This window comes from Oryzias melastigma, linkage group LG7 (genome assembly GCF_002922805.2).
Source record: "Oryzias melastigma strain HK-1 linkage group LG7, ASM292280v2, whole genome shotgun sequence".
NCBI classification, from domain to species: domain Eukaryota; kingdom Metazoa; phylum Chordata; class Actinopteri; order Beloniformes; family Adrianichthyidae; genus Oryzias; species Oryzias melastigma.
The window spans coordinates 32,923,572-32,941,544 of record NC_050518.1 but is presented as its reverse complement, the minus strand read 5'-3'; the positions used below and the strand labels follow the sequence as shown (position 1 = coordinate 32,941,544).

At 44.6% G+C, this 17,973-nt stretch overlaps 2 protein-coding genes and 2 long non-coding RNA genes across 10 annotated transcripts in view; 2 read left to right on the top strand and 2 right to left on the bottom strand.

Moving 5' to 3' along the window:
* Positions 1 to 297: 297 nt before the first annotated feature.
* LOC112140879 lies at positions 298 to 10,877 on the top strand. 3 transcript variants are annotated; one of them, XR_004948260.1, is made up of 7 exons: positions 298 to 734; positions 1,848 to 2,964; positions 5,433 to 5,567; positions 6,212 to 6,386; positions 6,650 to 6,748; positions 7,209 to 7,860; positions 8,972 to 10,877. XR_004948260.1 is itself a non-coding variant. In XM_036213008.1 (7 exons), the coding sequence occupies exons 1-7, from the start codon at positions 601 to 603 to the stop codon at positions 7,490 to 7,492; spliced, it is 1,794 nt and encodes a 597-aa protein (XP_036068901.1). In that variant the 5' UTR covers positions 298 to 600; the 3' UTR covers positions 7,493 to 8,137. The 3 variants fall into 3 exon arrangements, 2 of the variants coding, with proteins under 2 accessions (XP_036068901.1, XP_036068900.1); XM_036213008.1 differs by lacking the exon at positions 8,972 to 10,877 and having other exon boundaries at positions 7,209 to 7,300; positions 7,451 to 8,137; XM_036213007.1 differs by lacking the exon at positions 8,972 to 10,877 and having other exon boundaries at positions 7,209 to 8,137.
* On the bottom strand, positions 2,946 to 5,471 carry LOC118599000. Its single transcript, XR_004948261.1, has 3 exons — positions 4,920 to 5,471; positions 4,465 to 4,650; positions 2,946 to 4,403 (listed from the first exon to the last, which is right to left on the bottom strand). It is a non-coding gene; the product is annotated as an uncharacterized LOC118599000 (long non-coding RNA).
* Positions 10,609 to 13,771, bottom strand: LOC118599001. Its single transcript, XR_004948262.1, has 2 exons — positions 13,709 to 13,771; positions 10,609 to 11,026 (listed from the first exon to the last, which is right to left on the bottom strand). It is a non-coding gene; the product is annotated as an uncharacterized LOC118599001 (long non-coding RNA).
* rcc2 (regulator of chromosome condensation 2) overlaps positions 11,804 to 17,973 on the top strand; it is a 14,529-nt gene continuing 8,359 nt past the window's right edge. The window contains exons 1-3 of one of the 5 annotated variants that reach the window (XM_024263906.2): positions 11,804 to 11,968; positions 13,239 to 13,450; positions 14,215 to 14,308. In XM_024263906.2, coding sequence (XP_024119674.1) covers positions 13,253 to 13,450; positions 14,215 to 14,308 — 292 coding nt within the window. In that variant the 5' untranslated portion in view covers positions 11,804 to 11,968; positions 13,239 to 13,252. The other 4 variants (XM_024263901.2, XM_024263902.2, XM_024263905.2 and 1 more) reach the window with 4 other exon arrangements.

Sequence of the window (17,973 nt, the reverse complement as noted above, 5' to 3'; positions counted from 1 at the left end):
ATTTAAATGGCCCAACTTATACCCCCCCCCCCCAGTCCAGAGATCTGTTTCTGAGGTGATGGACAGACGAGGTCAGAAGTAGATCTCAGTGTGAAGTTTGTAGAGACGGACGGAGTATTTATGAACAGGCCACATGTTGAAAACTGGAAATGGGAGTCTTTAATGAAAGACAAAGTATTTGATCTATTTAGAGAAGTTAACTAAACAGTCCAACCACGAGGGTGTATTCCAGTTCCATCCTAAGTCCTATTAAGTCCATTCATCCATTCATTCATTCATTCATTCATTCATTCATTCATCCATTCATTCATTCATCCATTCATTAATTGTTTGAGTGAAGAACATTCATGTAAAGACAAAGTAAACATCCAAATCACGGATACACGTTTCTGATACTCGATCGACCAACAGCCAGCAGTGCAGATAACTGGAAGAAGTGGGGTGTGTGCTGGGGTGTCATTGGGATGTCTGCTGTGACGTCACACGCGCTCGCGCGCGGCGCTGCCTCGTCCTTCTGGCTCCCTGCAGGTGGAGGCAGCACGCGGACACCTGCGCGGCTCCGCGGCAGCTGACCGCCGTCCTGCGGCTCTCCTGACCCCGATGAAGGCGCAGCGCCTCCCGGCCGCGACCATCCCCTCTGCCTCCCTGAAGAGGAGCCTCCTGAGGAGGAGGAGGAGGAGGAGGAGGGAGGTGGCTCCGTCTCCGCAGGAGGAGGACGACTGTGAGCTGTGCAGGTATGGAGGAGAGTTCTGTTCTGACCGAGGAGGTCCATTTCTTTTAGAATTCTTGTATCTGGTTTTGTCCTCCGGATGAGGAGATTTATAACCGAACTTCTGCAGAAACAACCGGAGAAAAGGAGGATTTCTATTGACTTTACGAAGCGGTAAAGTTCCAGGATGATGTTGGAGTTCAGATCTCAGAAGGAGCTTTCTGACCTTCAGGTCGGAGTGTTCCTGTAAAAACATCTGGAAGTCATCATTCAAACCTCTTCTCCAGTTTAAAAACGAGGATGCTGCTGCCCTCATCAGCAGAAAAACCCTCGAAATTCTCTTTTTTCTGCAGCAAACACCAGTACAAATGTCTTCGACTGAAACAGAATATTTTCATCTGAATGATGCTGTTCAAGCGTGAGGAGGATCTCACGTCTCTGCTCGTATTCGTCTTTTTAAAGATATTCAGACCTTTTATCCAGTAAACGTGAGTCGTTTCTTTACTCTGTTCTTACGTTTAGATGAGAGAAGTTTCTACCTTTTTCTCATCAGAGTCAGTGAATTTGTTTGAAATGTATTATATTGAATTAATGTTTAAGTTGGAGTTTTGAACCGATTCAGAAAATCATTACAAAAACTACAGTATTTCTTTAATGTTGTTATTTATCAGGCAGTAACCATGGCGCCCTGAATCAAAGTCCATTCTCCTAAATCTGATTCCTGACTTCATGACCCACTGCAGAACTTCAGTCGTCTGGGATCAAAGACACTCAGAATTGGTTTTTAAAGTCAGACTTTGTCCTATTAGCCTTCAATAAGAACTCTGTTTTATTCCCAGACCTTTTTTTCTCTGCTGCTCCTGGAGGAACGACATTCAGATCACTGTGAGCCTCAGTTTCCTTTTTGAAAACCAGCCTGAAGTTAGACAATAATCTTCATCAGAACTTCCACATCTTCCTCCTGAGTTTCCAGCAGTAAACCTCTCTCTGTTTTGTCTTAAACATTTGACTTTCTGTGGGTTTTAAGCTGCAGCAGCTTGAAGACGTTTGTGATTTCAGTAATGAAGCAGAAGTCTTCCTGATCTTGATCCAGAGCTTCCGTGTGATCTCATCCCGCTGACTCTGGTTTCCGTTTCAGATGCTCCATGTTCTCTCCGTCTGGCAGCAGCCGGACCGTCCAGCGCATCCTGACGGCCTGCCTGCTGTCCTCCCTGGCGTTACTCGCCTCCGTCTCCTCAGACCTCAGCTCCAGCTTCAGTTTGCTGCACAGCACGGAGGCGGCTTACGACGAGCTGACCTCCTGCAGGACAAGAGCGCTTCTGCACATCGTCACGAGGCTTCAGAAGATGAGACATCTGTTTGCTGAAGACGTGACCAACGAGACGCTGGAGGAAAGTCTGAAATCGTTGGAGCGTCTCTGTGAGGGAATGGCGGCTCAGCGGGACGGCCACGGCCTCGCCTGCAGCCCGGAGATGACTGGATCCTGCCAGGAGATGAGTGGAAGGACCGAAGAGTTCCTCAAAGACTCGTTTGACAGAGACACTTCTGGGGAACAGACAAGCTCCGCCTTCACTGAGGCCATAGAGAGACTCCTCGCCGTCTGGGAGAGCGTGGAGCTCTCTGTAGTGAAGGTCAGACAGAACTCCGACTGGAGGTTCGTTCTGTCTGCGAGGCTTCTGGTGACTTTCTCAGAGCTCAACCACCAGCTGATGCTTTCCCGCCACACAACCACCAGCGACGGCCTTCATCGCAGCTGGAGCCACACCCTGAACTACCTGAGCTTCACCAGAGTCCTGACAGAACCGCTCAACCACTGCTGGTTGGAACACATGGACTTGAGCAGAAACTCGAGCTCGCACAGGTTTTCTGTCTTTGACACCAGTCTGTGGCAGGTTTCTGGACCTGAGGTTCTGTCTGGGTCTGTCCGAGGAATCCAGGCCCTGAGGAACGCCCAGCAGTGCCTGTTGGACCGAGCAGCGTCAGATCTCCGGTCAACGTCTCGGTCCTTATCTTCAGTCCTCAGCATGAGGATCTGCCTGCTGGCCATCGCGTGTCTCATCTACCCCGTGGTGATGGTCTCCTTCAAGCAGATGACCGACTGGATCCAGAACTACGCCCGGACTCTGAAAGAGAAGACCGAGGACTTGAAGCACCAGAGGCAGCTGGCCGAGGACCTCCTGCACCAAATGCTGCCCAAGTCAGTGGCCAAGCAGCTCCGCAGGCAGAAACACGTGGAAGCAGAGAGTTATGAGAGGGTAAGTGGAGGAGGACGGAGAAACCAGCAGCTGGAAGTTATAAACCAGAGGCTGTTTTCTCCCTCATGATGGATTCATTTTTATTTTAGGCACAAAAAATAGAGAAATGTGATAAAAAGGAGTGAGTAGAATAAACAGGTTATTACTACCCACCCAAGGTAATATGATTTACACATTAGACATAATTATTCACACTAAAGAATGAAAGAAAACAAATAAAAAATAGCATCAAGGTCCCAAAACATCAGGATTGTCTGCAGTCTGTCATCAAACTTCTCATGTTCTAATTTATATAAAACTCTGACGTTCATTAAGATTATCAAAGAGAAACAGTCAAACCTCAGAAAACAAACTGATTGATTGATTGATATGGATTTTGATAGAAATGTGCTGCACATCCTGAGGAGATGAAGTCGTGATGTCACACGAATCGATAGAATAATGACGACGTTTGAGGACGCTGCCATCAGCTGAAGGTGAGCTGTCACATGATCTCTCAGCAAAGGGGATTCTGGCATCATTCTGCTTCAACGTGAACCTGATCAATCTGGATCATGTGATGCTGCCAGGAGGTGCACGTCTACGTGCACATGCACCCGCTGCACGTGTGTGTCTGCTGCCTTTGTTGCTATTGTTGGCGTAATTACAGATAATTGTCCTGTTCCATATTCATCGGAGATAAAACAAGCTGTTTGTGGTCAGATTGCATCTGGATCATTGAAGAGGTTTGAAGCAGCGGAGAAAGCTCCCTGATGTGGGGGAGGGGGTGGTGCTTTACGGGGGGCGGAGAGTCTGAGAAGTCTAGAAAGGAAAGACGGCGTTTTCATGTTGGACAGGTGAGGGGAAGCAGGTCTTCACCAACAAGAGCTTCCAGAATCCACAGCAGAAAACAGACAGTGGAAGAAGGTCCATAGAGAAAGTGCTCTGATGGGATAGGCTCCAGCATCCTGATCCAATCTTTAAATCAATCTTTATTCATACAGCACTTTTCACTTGTAACAAAGTGCTTTGCCCCCCCCGACCTGATGGAGATGAACAGAAGGAAACAGCTGGTTGGGGGAAACGAGAACATATTGGGACGTCGTCCTCTGGATGACTGTATAGCCATTCAAGTGCAGCATCACAGGCTGGGACCATTGACTGTACATAGAACTGGACTGAGCAAGTGTGACATCATCCATAGAAAAGGCCTTCCCTCCAGCAAAATGAAGCTAATTCAGTCGCCATGTTGGAGCCAGTCGACAGTGATTGGTCCAAGTTGGTTTGAGTTTCATGTTTCTATGGCAACGTTTGTTCCAGGAGCCAGCCTGTTGGAAGGCCACACCCCTTCCACTGAAAGTGACCAGGAGAATCTGTCAATCAAGCCTTTGAGGCGGAGCCAGAGGGAACCACATGATTTTATTGGGGCATCTGATTGGTCGGTTTGGGATTTGAAAAACCTGTGAACAAAAAGATCAGATTATCAAGAAGATGGATCAGAGCAAGAGTGATTATTCTGACCAATAGAACGGCTGAGTTTATTTAACAGCTGTTGATTTTGGCTTCTTGGAGCTGCAGGTACTTCCTGTTTGGATTGCCGGGGGAGGAGTCACTCAGTCCAGTTTCTATATACAGTCGATGGTGGGGACCCGGCAGCACCACAGCAGGGAGGCGATGCAGGACCTAGAGCTGCAGCGGCTGATCAAACTGAGGAAGTACGGGAAATAACACCGGAAATAAAAAGTAAAATATTGATAAAAGCAATAAACAGTTGAACAATAAAACATACAAATAAGGAAGACTAAAAACGTTAATAATCCAATGTAAAATCATAAAACATAAAATAAATAAAAGAGTAAACGCAAAATGAAGAAAAATAATGTAATCGAGTAAAAGCCAGATAAAGAAGGTCCAGGAGCCTTTATTTAAAGTTGCCCTCAGGGCCTCTGGCAGACGGTTCCATAGAGCCAACCTACTGGACAGATGCCTCTGGACGTTTGGACTTTCACAGTCATCATGGTTAGAGCAGTGCTGGAGGATGTCAGGGTCAGTGAGGATTCACATTTCTGCAAGATCTGACAAATAAGAATGTTTAAGACGACATTTATAAACCATCATGAGCTCTAGAGAAATCTGTCCACATGCAAAACAGTTACGGTTTCTGCTTTTCACTTCACTCACACATGAATACATTCTACTGTCAGCCACCTGCTTTTCTCTCTTAAAAGTTTTATTTCCTTTTTTTTAATACAAATATTCTTTATTTAAAAAAAAAAATAATCTCCTTGGAAAAATCTGCATCAGGTAACGAGGTTTCTCTAACCCTGCCCAGGTAATACGCCATGTAAGAGATGAGGTCACTGAGAAAACATATCACATGCAATCACCCAGATACTGCAGAGACATGAACTCTTTTATCATCAGGATCTGTCTTCAAAGTGGAAGAAGAACAGAGTCAGTCATGGAGTCGTTCTCCTGCTTTGTTCCAGGTGACCATATTCTTCTCAGACATTGTAGGTTTCACCTCCATCTCTGCGTCCTGCACTCCTTTGCAAGTGGTGGAGATGCTCAACAACCTGTACATGTGCTTTGACACCCGCATCGAGTCGTATGACGTATACAAGGTGAGAGAGAACGCTCCACAGGTCCTCCTGCTGATGAGTCTGAACCTTAAAGTCACTAAATCCCCTGAACTCCTGCATTGACTGTATATACCGAAGAATGGATGAATTCTAGTCACTAAGACATGTTTTCTCAAACTAAGATTATTTTTGCTATTTTAACCCTCGTGCTCTCTTATGGGGTCCAGATGACCCACCCTCACATTGAGGTCTTAGCCCTTCCATGACAAAGGTGGACGAGACTTCATGTCTGTCATTGGACACCAGTAAAGGTCGACAATCATTGAAAAAACAAGTTCAGTGTTCTTATGGGGTCCAGATGACCCACTTTTAATGTAAACAGGCCTAGGAGAGCGGAAAGGTTCAAATGTTCTTGATAAGATTATTTTCCTGCAGACAGAGAGAATTACGTTTCTGGTTCCCTCGGTTAACTTTCTTAAGACTGAGTTTTTTCAGGGTGAACTTGGAGAACGGTCTGGATCAGAGACATGACACTGAAGCTGTAATCAAATCAAGCTTCCCTCAGAAGATCCTTCAAACTCTCAGGAAACAGACTTCTGGTTTGGTGAAAACGTGTTTGGAGTCCCTCCAGCAGCTGCTGCCGTTCACCTCCAGACAGTCTGACCTCAAGTGACCCTCCCATCCAGGTGGAGACCATCGGGGATGCTTACATGGTGGTGAGCGGCCTGCCTGAGAGAAACGGAGACAAACACGCAGATGAGATCGCCAAGATGGCGCTGGATCTGGTGGCTGCCGTGAGACAGGTCTCCATCCCACACATGCCCAAAGAGAGGCTGCAGCTCCGGGCAGGTATCCACACAGGTGAGAGGAACCAGCCGTCTGCAGACCTGAAGCCAGCTGCTCAGGGAATGCAGACAACTGGTTAGGTTAACTACAAAGAAAAGTTTGAATGTTTCAAAGTCAAAAGTGAAATTAAAGATTTTTGCTGAACTTTCAGAATTTCTAATATGAGTTGATGATGCAGCTGCTCTGTGGAAAACAGAATTTAACGGTTACTGACTTTGAACTGACTGCTGGCTGTTAATTTGACTTCTGGATGTTTACTGACTGTTTGCCCCCCCCAGGGCCGTGCGTGGCCGGAATCGTCGGTTACAAGATGCCACGATACTGTCTGTTTGGAGACACAGTCAACACGGCCTCCAGGATGGAGTCCACCAGCCTGCGTATGAGCATGACACACATGCGCACACACATGCATGTACAGCTGCTCATGTTGAAGCTTTGCATTGAGTTGTATTGAGTTCAGACTCTGTGGAGCTCCACCAAAAAAAGTTGAAAATTCAAAACAGCAGCTGTTACTAAAGAATAACTCGTTTTTAATGAGTCATTTTGAATTTTCAAGTTTTCACTCTTTTACTTTTTAAATCTTCAGTTTTTTTTTCAAATCTTCAGTTTTTTTTTTGAAATTTTCTATTTTTTTCAGGTTTCAAATGTGTACTTCTTTTTTTCAGTTACAACATTTATTTTTCGAGTTTTCAATCTGTTTTTTCGTTCACTTCCTGATTTGACTCCATACATGTGACTTTTATAGAAACAGCATCGGAAACAGAAACATGGGGGAAACTCAGGATGTTCAGATGTAAGCTCATCTTTTGATTTGACACCATTTCGTTTCTATCCCAGCTCAGAAGATCCACACCAGCTCAGAGACGTACTTGGCTCTGATCAAAGACAATGCTTACGAGCTGCAGCTGCGTGGAGAGATTGAGGTTAAGGTACAGATTCTACACGTCCACCAGGACTTTGCTTCAGACTTGCAGACACTTTCAGAATAAACTTTGAAGAATTTGCTGAAAATCTTCATTTGTTAGTGATTGTTTGGCGTTGTGTTGAGTCACTGCTGTGCTGCTTTCTGTTCTCTGCAGACCATATATGTTCCATGTCACCGTCTGCTGTCTTCAGACTGAACACTGGTCTATCTGTGTTTCTGTGGTGATGTTCTAATGAGGAGCAGAGAACATCTTTAGGTCTCAGACAACCTCACTCCAGCATCCTGACTCTGTATCTACTTTCTATTGTATACTGTTAAACCAAATCAGGACAAAGTTTCTGTTTAGTAAAACTTCAGATGTTTCTGGCAGATAGACTGCTGTCGTGTCCTTGTTCAGAATAACACACTCCACCTTCCTGCCAGGGTAAAGGCAAAATGAACACCTACTGGCTGGTGGGCCACAAGAACTACAGCGTGCAGAACGACAGCCTGGTGTGTCACTGGAACCCCAACATGGCTCGGAAGAAGAAGCCGGCGGCGGGCAGCCTGGTCTCTGTGGGCAATGTGAGGCAACAGTTTTCACGCTTGTTTCTCTGCAGTTGCTGAGCCAATCTGACGTTAACTTGTTGCTTTACTATTTAAATGGTACAGGTTTATTTTTTCTTGTACAAGAATCAGAGAAAATTAGACACTTTTGAAACCTATTGGAATGACAAACATTAGAGTCATAAAAAGAAGGAAAATATGGTACGCACAGAAGTTTATACTGTTTCTTGAGGAAGAATGATTCCCTGTAATCTGTCAGAGGACCACTGCACTCCAAGTCCCACCCGACCATGTTTTCATCCAGTGTTAAAGCGCTCCTGGTGCTCTTTTAATGATGATGATGCCGTTTTTAGGCTAAATCAATAAACCTGTGTCATTTTCTAGGACATAGTTTCTCCAGAGCGGCAGGAGTTCATTACAAATTCACCTCTAAGTTGTGGGCAGCATTGTTGATGCAGGGTAACCCCTTCCCCACTTCCCGTCACTCATGTGTTTACACGCTCTCCCACTAGCTTACAGCCCCTCACAACCCATTCATGGCACAACAAAAACCGCGATCAACGTGGTTTCTGTCCAGCCGTACGGTTCTGATCCAGATTTCAGCTCAGACCAGGAAAACAAAGCCGTTCATGGATCTATTGGTCTGCATCAGAATGGAGTGGAGCAGAGAGCTTGTAGCCAGCGTGCCACATATAAGATCTTTTTCTGCATTTTTTGCTGCTCCGATTCACCACCAGAATAAAGAAATACTCAGAAATGGAATTTTGAGCTTAACGTTCGTTATAAATGTCTTCCATCATCAGAGAAATGCCTCAAGAACATGTCAAAAAGCCCAAACAGCCTTTTTCCTGGAGTGGGTCTTTACAAGAACTGAATCTGGATTACATCCTTAGTGTCTATGGTAAAATAAGACCTGATGTGGTTTCTCTTCTCAAAAACAAAATACTATCTCAGACTCTGTGGCGGCGTTCACATTCTGCTGTTATTGAACTATTCAAGCTGTAGAAGAAGCTTCAAATACAAACTACTGAATCTTAGTTTACTTCAGCATGAAACTGCAGCTGAATGCATGTGTTGGGTATCATTTCATCGGTATATTGGTCACCAGCCTGCTTCTCTTTGGTCCCAGTCCTCCGTGACCGTGCAGAGCCTTGGTGACAACAGCGCCACCCCACTGTCACTTTCCTCCTCTGCACTGACCCCGACTCCGCGGATGGACAGGCCGGGTCTCAGCGTTGCGGCTCAGATGGAGACGTATGGCGGCAGTTACGGCACGCTGGGCTCCATGACCGGGGGGCTGCAGGGTGGGGATGAAAGTCCTCTTCCGGCCCAACGTGGAGGCGGACTCAAACCTGACCTGCTGCCTGGTTCCAACCAGCTGATGTGAGCAGCAGGAGAGCCTGGAGGTCGATCGAGGATCAACACTTCACCTGCTGTAGATCTGACTTGTTAATAAAACTGATTGTTTTAAGTAGTACCTGCATAGCTGTAGTTTAAGGTTTTTGCTTTTGTGAGTGGATGGACTGAAGAAACCTCAGACTGACTTGTTGAAGTTCATCTGCATACATTTCAGTAATGTCACTGAAGAACTGCGCAGTAACAAGTCAGGTAGATCTGTGGAGGACTCGGAGGACCAGAACCAGCAGTCCTGGTCTGAAGCTGTGAAAGTTTAATCCCACGGATCAAACATCATCATCTGGATCTCCCAGCAAAGAGTGAGGAGTGTTCACATGAAGACTGACGTTCTGAAGCAGCAGATCTGAGGGCAAGTTTTTAAGATGTTTGGAGCCAACAAGTCCAGGAAGTAGACGTCCTTCTAGATCAAAGATAACTAAAGTCATTATAGAGTTTCAGTATTTAGAGTCAACAGAACAACAGAGAACGGGAATGAGGTGAAGAGACGTCTGCAAGCAGGTTGGAACAGGTGGAGGAAGGTTTCAGGTGTGACGAGTGACTAAAGGAGTCATCAAGAATGAAAGGAAAGGTGGAGTAGACTGGAGTGAGAGAAGCCATGTTAGACTCTGGTTCAGAGATGGAGGCAGCAGAGATGAAGATCCTGAGGTTCTCCATAGCAGAGACCAGGATGGAATAGTGACGATGTCGGGGAAAGCGTTCTGAGCTACCAGGAAAAAGGTCTAAGATCAGAGAGGAGGTTCATGGATGTGGAGATGAGGACACGAGGATGAGGTGTGAGTCAGGAGGAAGCAGAGGAGAGGGTTCCATAAAGGGTGACCACGAGAAGAATCACCCGAAAGACGACAAAAAGCAGGTGATGTCACATTTACTTGCTCCAGTTCTAATATACAGCCAAAGGTGACACCAGCTTCAGGTTTATGTCTTCACGTTCTGTGTTTCAGGCCATGGTTTCTGAGGCTTGTTCTAATCCCAATTCTCTCTTCAAACTTTCATTTTTTTTTTGTTAAAAGATTGTTTCAGTTTTCTGTATTACATGATTTTTTTTTCTGCCAGCACATTCAGTCTCCTGGATTTGAGAACACTGAGAGCCACATTTCACTGAGCTTTAGATAGTAAAAGTGTAAATGGCGTATACTCGTAGAGCGGGTTCACTGGTGGTCTGTTCTCAGGTCATCTCCAGGTCTTCTGAGCCTTGTAAAGCACTTTTTTATACATTTAGATCACAAATACAACATAAAGTTACAACAGCTTTTGTACTTCATCACAATGCAGTAATGGTGTAAAGTAACTGTAGATATTCATCCTGAGTATTAACTTAACTGATCACTCATTAATCAAGCAGCAAACCAATGAAAAGCAGGCAATTTATTACATAAAGTACAACATATTTTGTGAAATATATCCACACAAAAAGAAGTCCGGTAATAATTCTTCACTTGTGTTTATGAAAAAGAGAGTAGAGATTAGCGATGGGCGGTTCAAATCCCAGCTGGGTCTTTTCTGTGTGAAGTTTTCTTCTGCGTGTCTGAGTATTCTCTGGTGTCTCTGGGGTAAAAATCTGCAGAAATGTAATGTCAACACTGTCAAAAGCCCATGAATAAAATCAGTGTGAATATTGAGCAGTTATCCAAATGTTTGCTGTGTTGTAGAGAAGTCAGACTTGCTCCTTTGACCCCTTCTTTGGCCATGAAACGGACCCGGCTCGTCGGATGAACTCGTTCACACTCTCAGAGCTCAGCTGGAGTCCAGGAGGAGCTGAATCAACCTGCTAAAAATCCCAAGTTTGAACTTTTCAAGTCCTTCTTATCTACACTATCATTTACTTTTACCTTTAAACCTTGTAGTCCTTAAAGAATATTATTTCAAAAGTCATGGATGAAGATTTTTCCAGTTATTTTATTTTACTTTCGTGGGTGAAAATATAGGACTGAGGGTTTAAAGCCTCAATGAACCACAAAGAAGACATCAGAGGTATTAATGTTCTCTATGGGAATCCTCTGAACATTAGACGAGTCTACAGGAACTCTGGAGGGAGTCTGGTAATGACTGAAAACTGTTGGTTTGTTGATGATCAGGTTTGAAATGTTTGACCTGCCCATCAGTTACTCTGTAAACAGGTTTTGTTTATGCAAACCAGGGGATTAAATGAGTAAAATGGGTTGAAGATAAGTGGAGAAAAGGCAGAACCAGAACCAGATGCTCTCCACCAGTGGATTTCTCTATGACGGAACATCTATTTTTTAAGAAAATATATTTTTTGTAGAGGTGGATGTGGCTGCAGATGAACAGAAGGCCATTTTCACGACGATTGTTTTATATAAATTAACACCAAGGTATTTCCAATGTTAAGTTTTGATGAGTGTCATATCTGTGCTGAAGAAGAGCTGAGAAAAGGACATGTTCCTCTTTACCGGGTCTGCAGGAGAGCTGTGGTTTTGTTGTGGCTGGAGGTCTAATAAAGTGTCTTCTTCACTAAGGTAAAGCAAATGTTGCTGCTGAACATCAGTCGCACTTTTGCACCGAGTTGAGTGAATGTTGAGGAGTGTAGGAGCAGCAGGGATGCAGTCGGGCCCGCAGGCTGACAGAAGGAGCAGCGCTCGCATTTCTGCGGTTCTGGTCACTTTGCAGACTTCTGGATCCGTTCAACTTTCTCCAGAGTTCCCGGTGAACTTTCCGGGGTCCGGTGTGGAGTCCGGGTCCCAGCGCTGGGGTTTGTTTTCTGTGCGCTAATGAGCGCGTCCAGCTGCGTGCGGAGTTTCCTGTATGAATTGTGAACGCAAACCACGTGGTGTGAAGGCAGACTGCAGCTTCTTTTGTTCAAATCAATCAAACGGGAGACGGACAGAGAGCTGCCGAATCAGGAAATCACCGCTATATGATTTATTTTGGGCGCAAACTGAAACCAAGGTCAGTCTGAGGAAAGCCCGCAGATAACCTTCTTAGCGCCGGAAAACTGGCGCATTCTGCGGGGGTTTGGAAAAGTTGTCGTCGCAGCATCGTTTTCAGGAACGTCTTTATTTAGAGTTAGCATACAGTAGCGCGCGCGGTAACGCTAGCTCCTTAATGAGCGCCGCCGCGCGCCCGTTTCCTACATTTCAGACTCTCCGTCTTTCTAACGACGTTTTCCGTTAGTGAACAGCATCTAAAGTTTTCCGGTACGTTTGTCTCCCCGCTAACACGCCGAGTCTCCGCGCAGGACGGTGTTTTTACACGGCGGCTAGCTTACCGCCCGACCAGCACCGAACAAAGAGCGCGAGCTTAGCCTCAGGAAGCTAGCAGCCGCCGCACACGGACGGACGCCGGCGGACGGCTCCCGGGCTCCGAACCCGCCCTCCTCCCGGACTCTGGACCAGTCCTCCAGCCGGGACCGACGGAGGGACGGCAGAAAGCGGGGTTCCGTACGCGGAGGCGCCGTTAAACGGAGCTTTTTCAAATGTCGGTCAAACTTTTGTCCATTCACAGCTCAGCCCGGTTAGCCTCCACAACACGGCGGCTCGGTCACTGACGGTGTGGGTTCGGATCCGCTCGTGTTCTGAGAACTTTATCGAGCTGACCTGGTGGCGAACTTTCACATATCCGTGGACCGTTCTGTTAAAAAAAAAAAGTTTTGAAGAAGTTTTAAAGTTTGTGTTTGGGCTATAAACATTGATAAATGGGCCGGAGTCCGTTCTCTGACAGCACAGGAAGTTCTGGTGAACATCTGAATGTTGAACGTTGAGGAACAAAGAAGTCATCTCTGTGTTTTGAGCCAGACTGCTGGTTCTGTGGACTTCCTAACCACTGCTGTACCTTCCGAGACTCATCTGTGTTCAGTTCTGATCCAGTCTGTACACAGCAGTCGATCTGAAACCCTCAGAAACCGGTCAGGGTCCAGAAAGCCACCAACAAGCAGGGATAAAGTTGAGAAGATATCTGCAAACTCTGAGTTGTTCGTCCTGACAGAACATGGAGTCTGAATGATCACCGACTCTCTCTTTCAGCTTTGGAGTGAAAAATGCCGCCGAAGAAGACTGAGGTCTCTGGGAACGGTGGCATGAAGAGGAAGAGGGCCAGCGGCAAAAGGAAAGACCGGGACTTCAGCAGCGACGATGACTTCGACTTTGAGCAGGAGAACAACAAGAAGAGCGGCAAGCTGGCCGCCAAGTCTGGTCTCCAGCCGGTCACCGTCGCCGACGACGTCAAAGAGAAAATCGTGGGTTTTCTCTGAAGAGGAAAATAGTTTTAGTTCTATGTCACTGTTTTGTCTTGGTTCTGGTTCTGGTTGTGTAAATCCATTTAGGGAAGAATGACCTGAGCTTGTGTTTAGACTAACACAGGGGTCTCAAACTGGCGGCCCTCGGGCCATTTGCGGCTCCCAAATCGATATTTAGCACATGTCCACACTTCTTTGATGATAACTTTGTATTTGCTTCATGATGTTTCAGCTTTACGCTTAAAATTTTGCAGTTACCTTTGTTGTTGGATCTGGTCATCAGAAGAGTCCTTAGCAATAGTCGCTAGCGTCGTTAGCTCCTGTCGTTTCACAGGACACGCAGAAGTACATAGACATGAACGAATGTTCAGTAGATACGGACAGTGGACACAAAAACATATTTTTGACTCAGATTGAACTCCATGCGGCCCAGACTCCGCCTCCAGTGACCTCAAGGTCAAAAGAGAACCTGCTCTAGCATGCGACAGGTCTTCCTGTAAAGCAGGCGGTGGATCATCCGAGCAGCAGGTTGAGTTGTTCCTGTAAACATTCGTCGGCTCCGTGCTGCACAGCGTGACCCTGACATGGACTTCAGTCTTTATCTGCCTTTTGATAAAAGAAACATCTCAGCAGTTCTGTTGTTTCAGGGTTAAAGAAGTCCAGAGAATTTCCACAGCTGAGGAGTGTGGCGACACTAACAGTGACGGGACGTTGTGATGGTTACTTAACAGAGTTGAGAAGACTTATTCTTTTGTCCTCTGCAGAAACTGGAGTGCCCAAAGGTGAAAGGTCAGCTGGTCATCTTTGGAGCCACCAACTGGGATCTGATTGGAAGGAAGGAAGTGCCCAAACAACAAGGTAGCATGCCTACAAAGCTCATATTTGCTTCTGTAACCACATGTCAAGTCTCAGAGAGTTTTCATGCCCTGACTCCCCTTTGACCTCCTGGAGATGGTGTGCCTCAGGATGTCCTCAGCAGGTTTAGCTGTCCTGTCTCGTTGATTTCCTTTGTTTGATCTTTAGCACCAATTGTCATCAAAGCTCCAGTTTGCCCAAAGCCTCACACTTTAGCATCACATCTAAAACCCAGAGAATGTTTTCTGACTGTAATTTGGTCCAAATATCTTTTTTAGTTTGTTCTTGAAGGTCCCAGCTCCACTGTACCATCTGAACGTTCACCTGTTTGACTGAAAAAATGCATATTTAGCATTCTTCTCCCTCAGTATTTGTAGATGTAGTCTCTAGACATGTAATATAACCAGACTACACATTTTTAAATTTTCATTTGTGTTCAAAGATGTGTGTATATTTATGCTTTCAAGTACTTTAAATATGTTTTCATACTTTTCAAAAAAGGAATTTTAGGCTTTTATTTTGTTATCTTTTTCTTTTGTATTTTTTACTGACCTGAGAGTTTTGTGATACGTTACACCCCATAACTAGCGCATGAGCTCCCATTTTAAACAGGCTTGGTGCGACATGTCTACGCAGTGTGAATCTGGTGGGTCTTGCTCCAGACTCTTTTTACAGCTCAATTCTGATTTGTGAAAGAGTCTGTCTTAGAATTGTGGCTGGACACAAACCACAACTATTAATGTCTCCTTCACCATCAGTTTTCAAATGGTTCGCACAAGTCCGAGTTCCTGGTGGTCAACTGATTTAACTTTCAACACACATTCAATGGTAACAGGTTTTTGTATGTAGAAGCCAAAACAGACTTAAAGCTTGTGTACTTACACATGAATGAGAGTTTAGAAATGCTCATTTACTTAGACCAGAGGACTTCAACCTGCGACTCGAGAGACACGTGGCTCTGTTATCTCTCCATGGTCAAACATAAAATAAGTCACGGAGATGCTGACCCAGACATGTCGACCGTCAGTCAGCAGCTCCCTGATAATGACTGCATAACCAAAACTACCCAAAGAAAACAAACAAAGCCCAAAAACTAAGACTGCCAAGGTCCAAACTAAAATAACAAAACCCAGCAGTGTAAGACTGCTGAGGACAAACGGGGAAGAACAAAACATAAATAAATGCAAGAAAACTAAAATACATTTTTTTAAGTAAGGATTACTTAATTAGCATTTATTTAATTTAGATCAGTTCCATTTATAAACTGATGTCTGAGGTTCACACAGATGATAAACTCTGTAGGTTTTTACATCTGTTGACCTGAAGACGTCTTGTTTGATCAACTCTACCTCCAGAATGAACAGATTTAATATGGAAAGCAAAACTTTGGTAAAAACTTTGATCTTTTAAGAGTTAAAAGCACATATTATCTTATGCTGAACAACATTGGTTACTAGCTGAACTGAGATGATCCAGTTTGGCAAAGAGCTGCTTTTATTTTGAAAGGAAGTTATTTGAGCTTCTGTCAAACGTGTGTTTATATATATAAATATCACATTTTCAGAGATGCTTGGTTATTTTTATATTTTTGCTTTTTTGTGCCAAAAAGAAATAATTCAAACTTATTAGAAAAAAGGTCTTGAATGCAAATCCACATTTCCTAAAGGCTAAAGTGAGACTATGCGGCTCCTTCCAGGTTTGGATCAGGAGAAAACCAGCACAAATGGCTCTTTCACTGGTAAAGGTCGGTGACCCCTGACTAGGGCTGTAAGGAGTATCCCGGTGCTCCGGTAGTACGGATATTCACGACGTCCAAGATTGCTGATTCGCGATCTTTATAAATGTAGTAAATTGTAGTAAAGTATGATCATAATATTATCTGGGCACGATGTATTTTTGCTCTGAAATGCAGTTTAATGTTGGATTTTAAGTTAACAAACTCAAAGCCGAAAAGGCCGCGGTACCGCCACCGGAACTAAACAGATCTTCGTGACGGTGAAGCTTCCGGTTTTCAAAGTAAAGCGAGAGTTCCGCTCACAAACGTAACTTCTGAAAAATTGAATTAGCTTTAACATTGCAGTGTTTACATTCTTCTGGTTATGGTAACTCTTCAATATTTGACGTAATTAACGAAACTCCAGCTTATTCTGAAGAAACAGCCTCGCGCTGCTGATGGATGTAATCAACGTGAATCAGCTGATTCTGCTGCGGGAAAAAAGACTTTCCATACGAGCTCTGCACCAATATGTGATGTTTAGAGCGTAAAATATTAAAGAACTTTGAGGATAGAAAACTGTGGAGAACATTTTCAGATTCTGTTGTTAAATGATCCAAAACAGCAGAGATTTTATCCTTTTAATGTTGTTTATGTTGCTGCTGAACCAGAAAATTGATAAAAAAAAGTTTAAAATGACAAAATTTCTTTCTATCTGAATTTTTGTGGGTTTTCTCAGTTTTGTTCATTCTGATCTCCTGTTCTGAATAAAGGTATAAATGATGATTAAATACAAATAATTTCAAATTTCATCCATCCAGTAAATAGACATACACATAGCAATAAACACATTAAAAAGCAAGAATCGTGGTTCGACTGGTGAATCGGATCGCCACCTAAGCAGTGATCCACAGCCCTACCCGACGTAGACCGACATGTCCGGTGTGGTGTTGGCCAATATGTGGGTGATGGAACAGTGTCAATCCTGCCATTTCTCTTCTGTCGTGTTTATTTGTTTATTTTATTACTGAACTTTTGTGCAAAAATTTCTTGTACTAAGAAACTTGAAATTTTGTGCACTTTAAAGAAACAAGTCAGAGAAAAGTAATTAACATTTTATCTATTTTTTTTCAGAGAACACCTGAAAGTGTACTTTAGTGTAGTATATTGTGATATATATTATTATTTAGATATAAAGTAATTTATATTCTGATATACATTTTTCTTCCATATCACCAAGAACTAGTCTGGTATGAAGATCTTCTGTCAGTGTTTATGTTCAACCATCTGGTCCAGTGAAGTAGTGCAGGATGAGTTTAATAGTTCATTTTTGTTGAAGTATTTCTCCAGAAGCTCCTCGGTCCACAGTGGACTTCATGAAACTATGCAGACCAGCCAGGTGATCCAAAGATCAGCACCTGCAGTCAGGATTACCGTTTCCTCGCTGTAGAAAACTGTACTGCAGGCAGAACTTGTTGGAAGGCGAGTGTCACAGGCTGGACAGAAGTGATGCGGTCTTCTTCTGCAGCATCAAACAGGATCAGACGCTGATGCCTGAAGTGAACAAAGACGGCTGCGCCCGCTCCGGCGCTCTGTGTGCGTTTGTCTTTGTCTGGCGTGCAGACGGCTGCTGAAGCCAAAGACGTTTGTGTAATTGATTGTGACAGCAATGTGCATTGATATGCATGTATGCTTTTTGTTGTTCCTCTGTGGCCCGGGGCTGCTCATGCCGGGGGGGGGCACTGGCTCATGCTGATAAACCGGCTTTGTTGAACTGGGTGGGGGGTGGAGGCGTGCTGAAGCAGCAGCTGCATGGACAAAGATCTTCTCCAGACGGATGAGATGTTGTGGGAGCATGAGCCCCCCCCACCCCCCAGGGGCTGCACCCAAAACTACAGAAACATGGAGTCCAACCTCACAACACCTGCAGACCGCAGATTCTCAGAGCGTAATG

Bases quoted from the DNA above. Each gene is read 5' to 3' on its own strand.
- LOC112140879 (XM_036213007.1), top strand. From the start codon at position 601: ATGAAGGCGCAGCGCCTCCCGGCCGCGACCATCCCCTCTGCCTCCCTG. The intron at 2,965-5,432 runs GTAAGTGGAGGA...GCTTTGTTCCAG, and splicing joins AAGCAGAGAGTTATGAGAGG to GTGACCATATTCTTCTCAGA. The intron at 6,387-6,649 runs GTGAGAGGAACC...TGCCCCCCCCAG, and splicing joins CCGGGCAGGTATCCACACAG to GGCCGTGCGTGGCCGGAATC.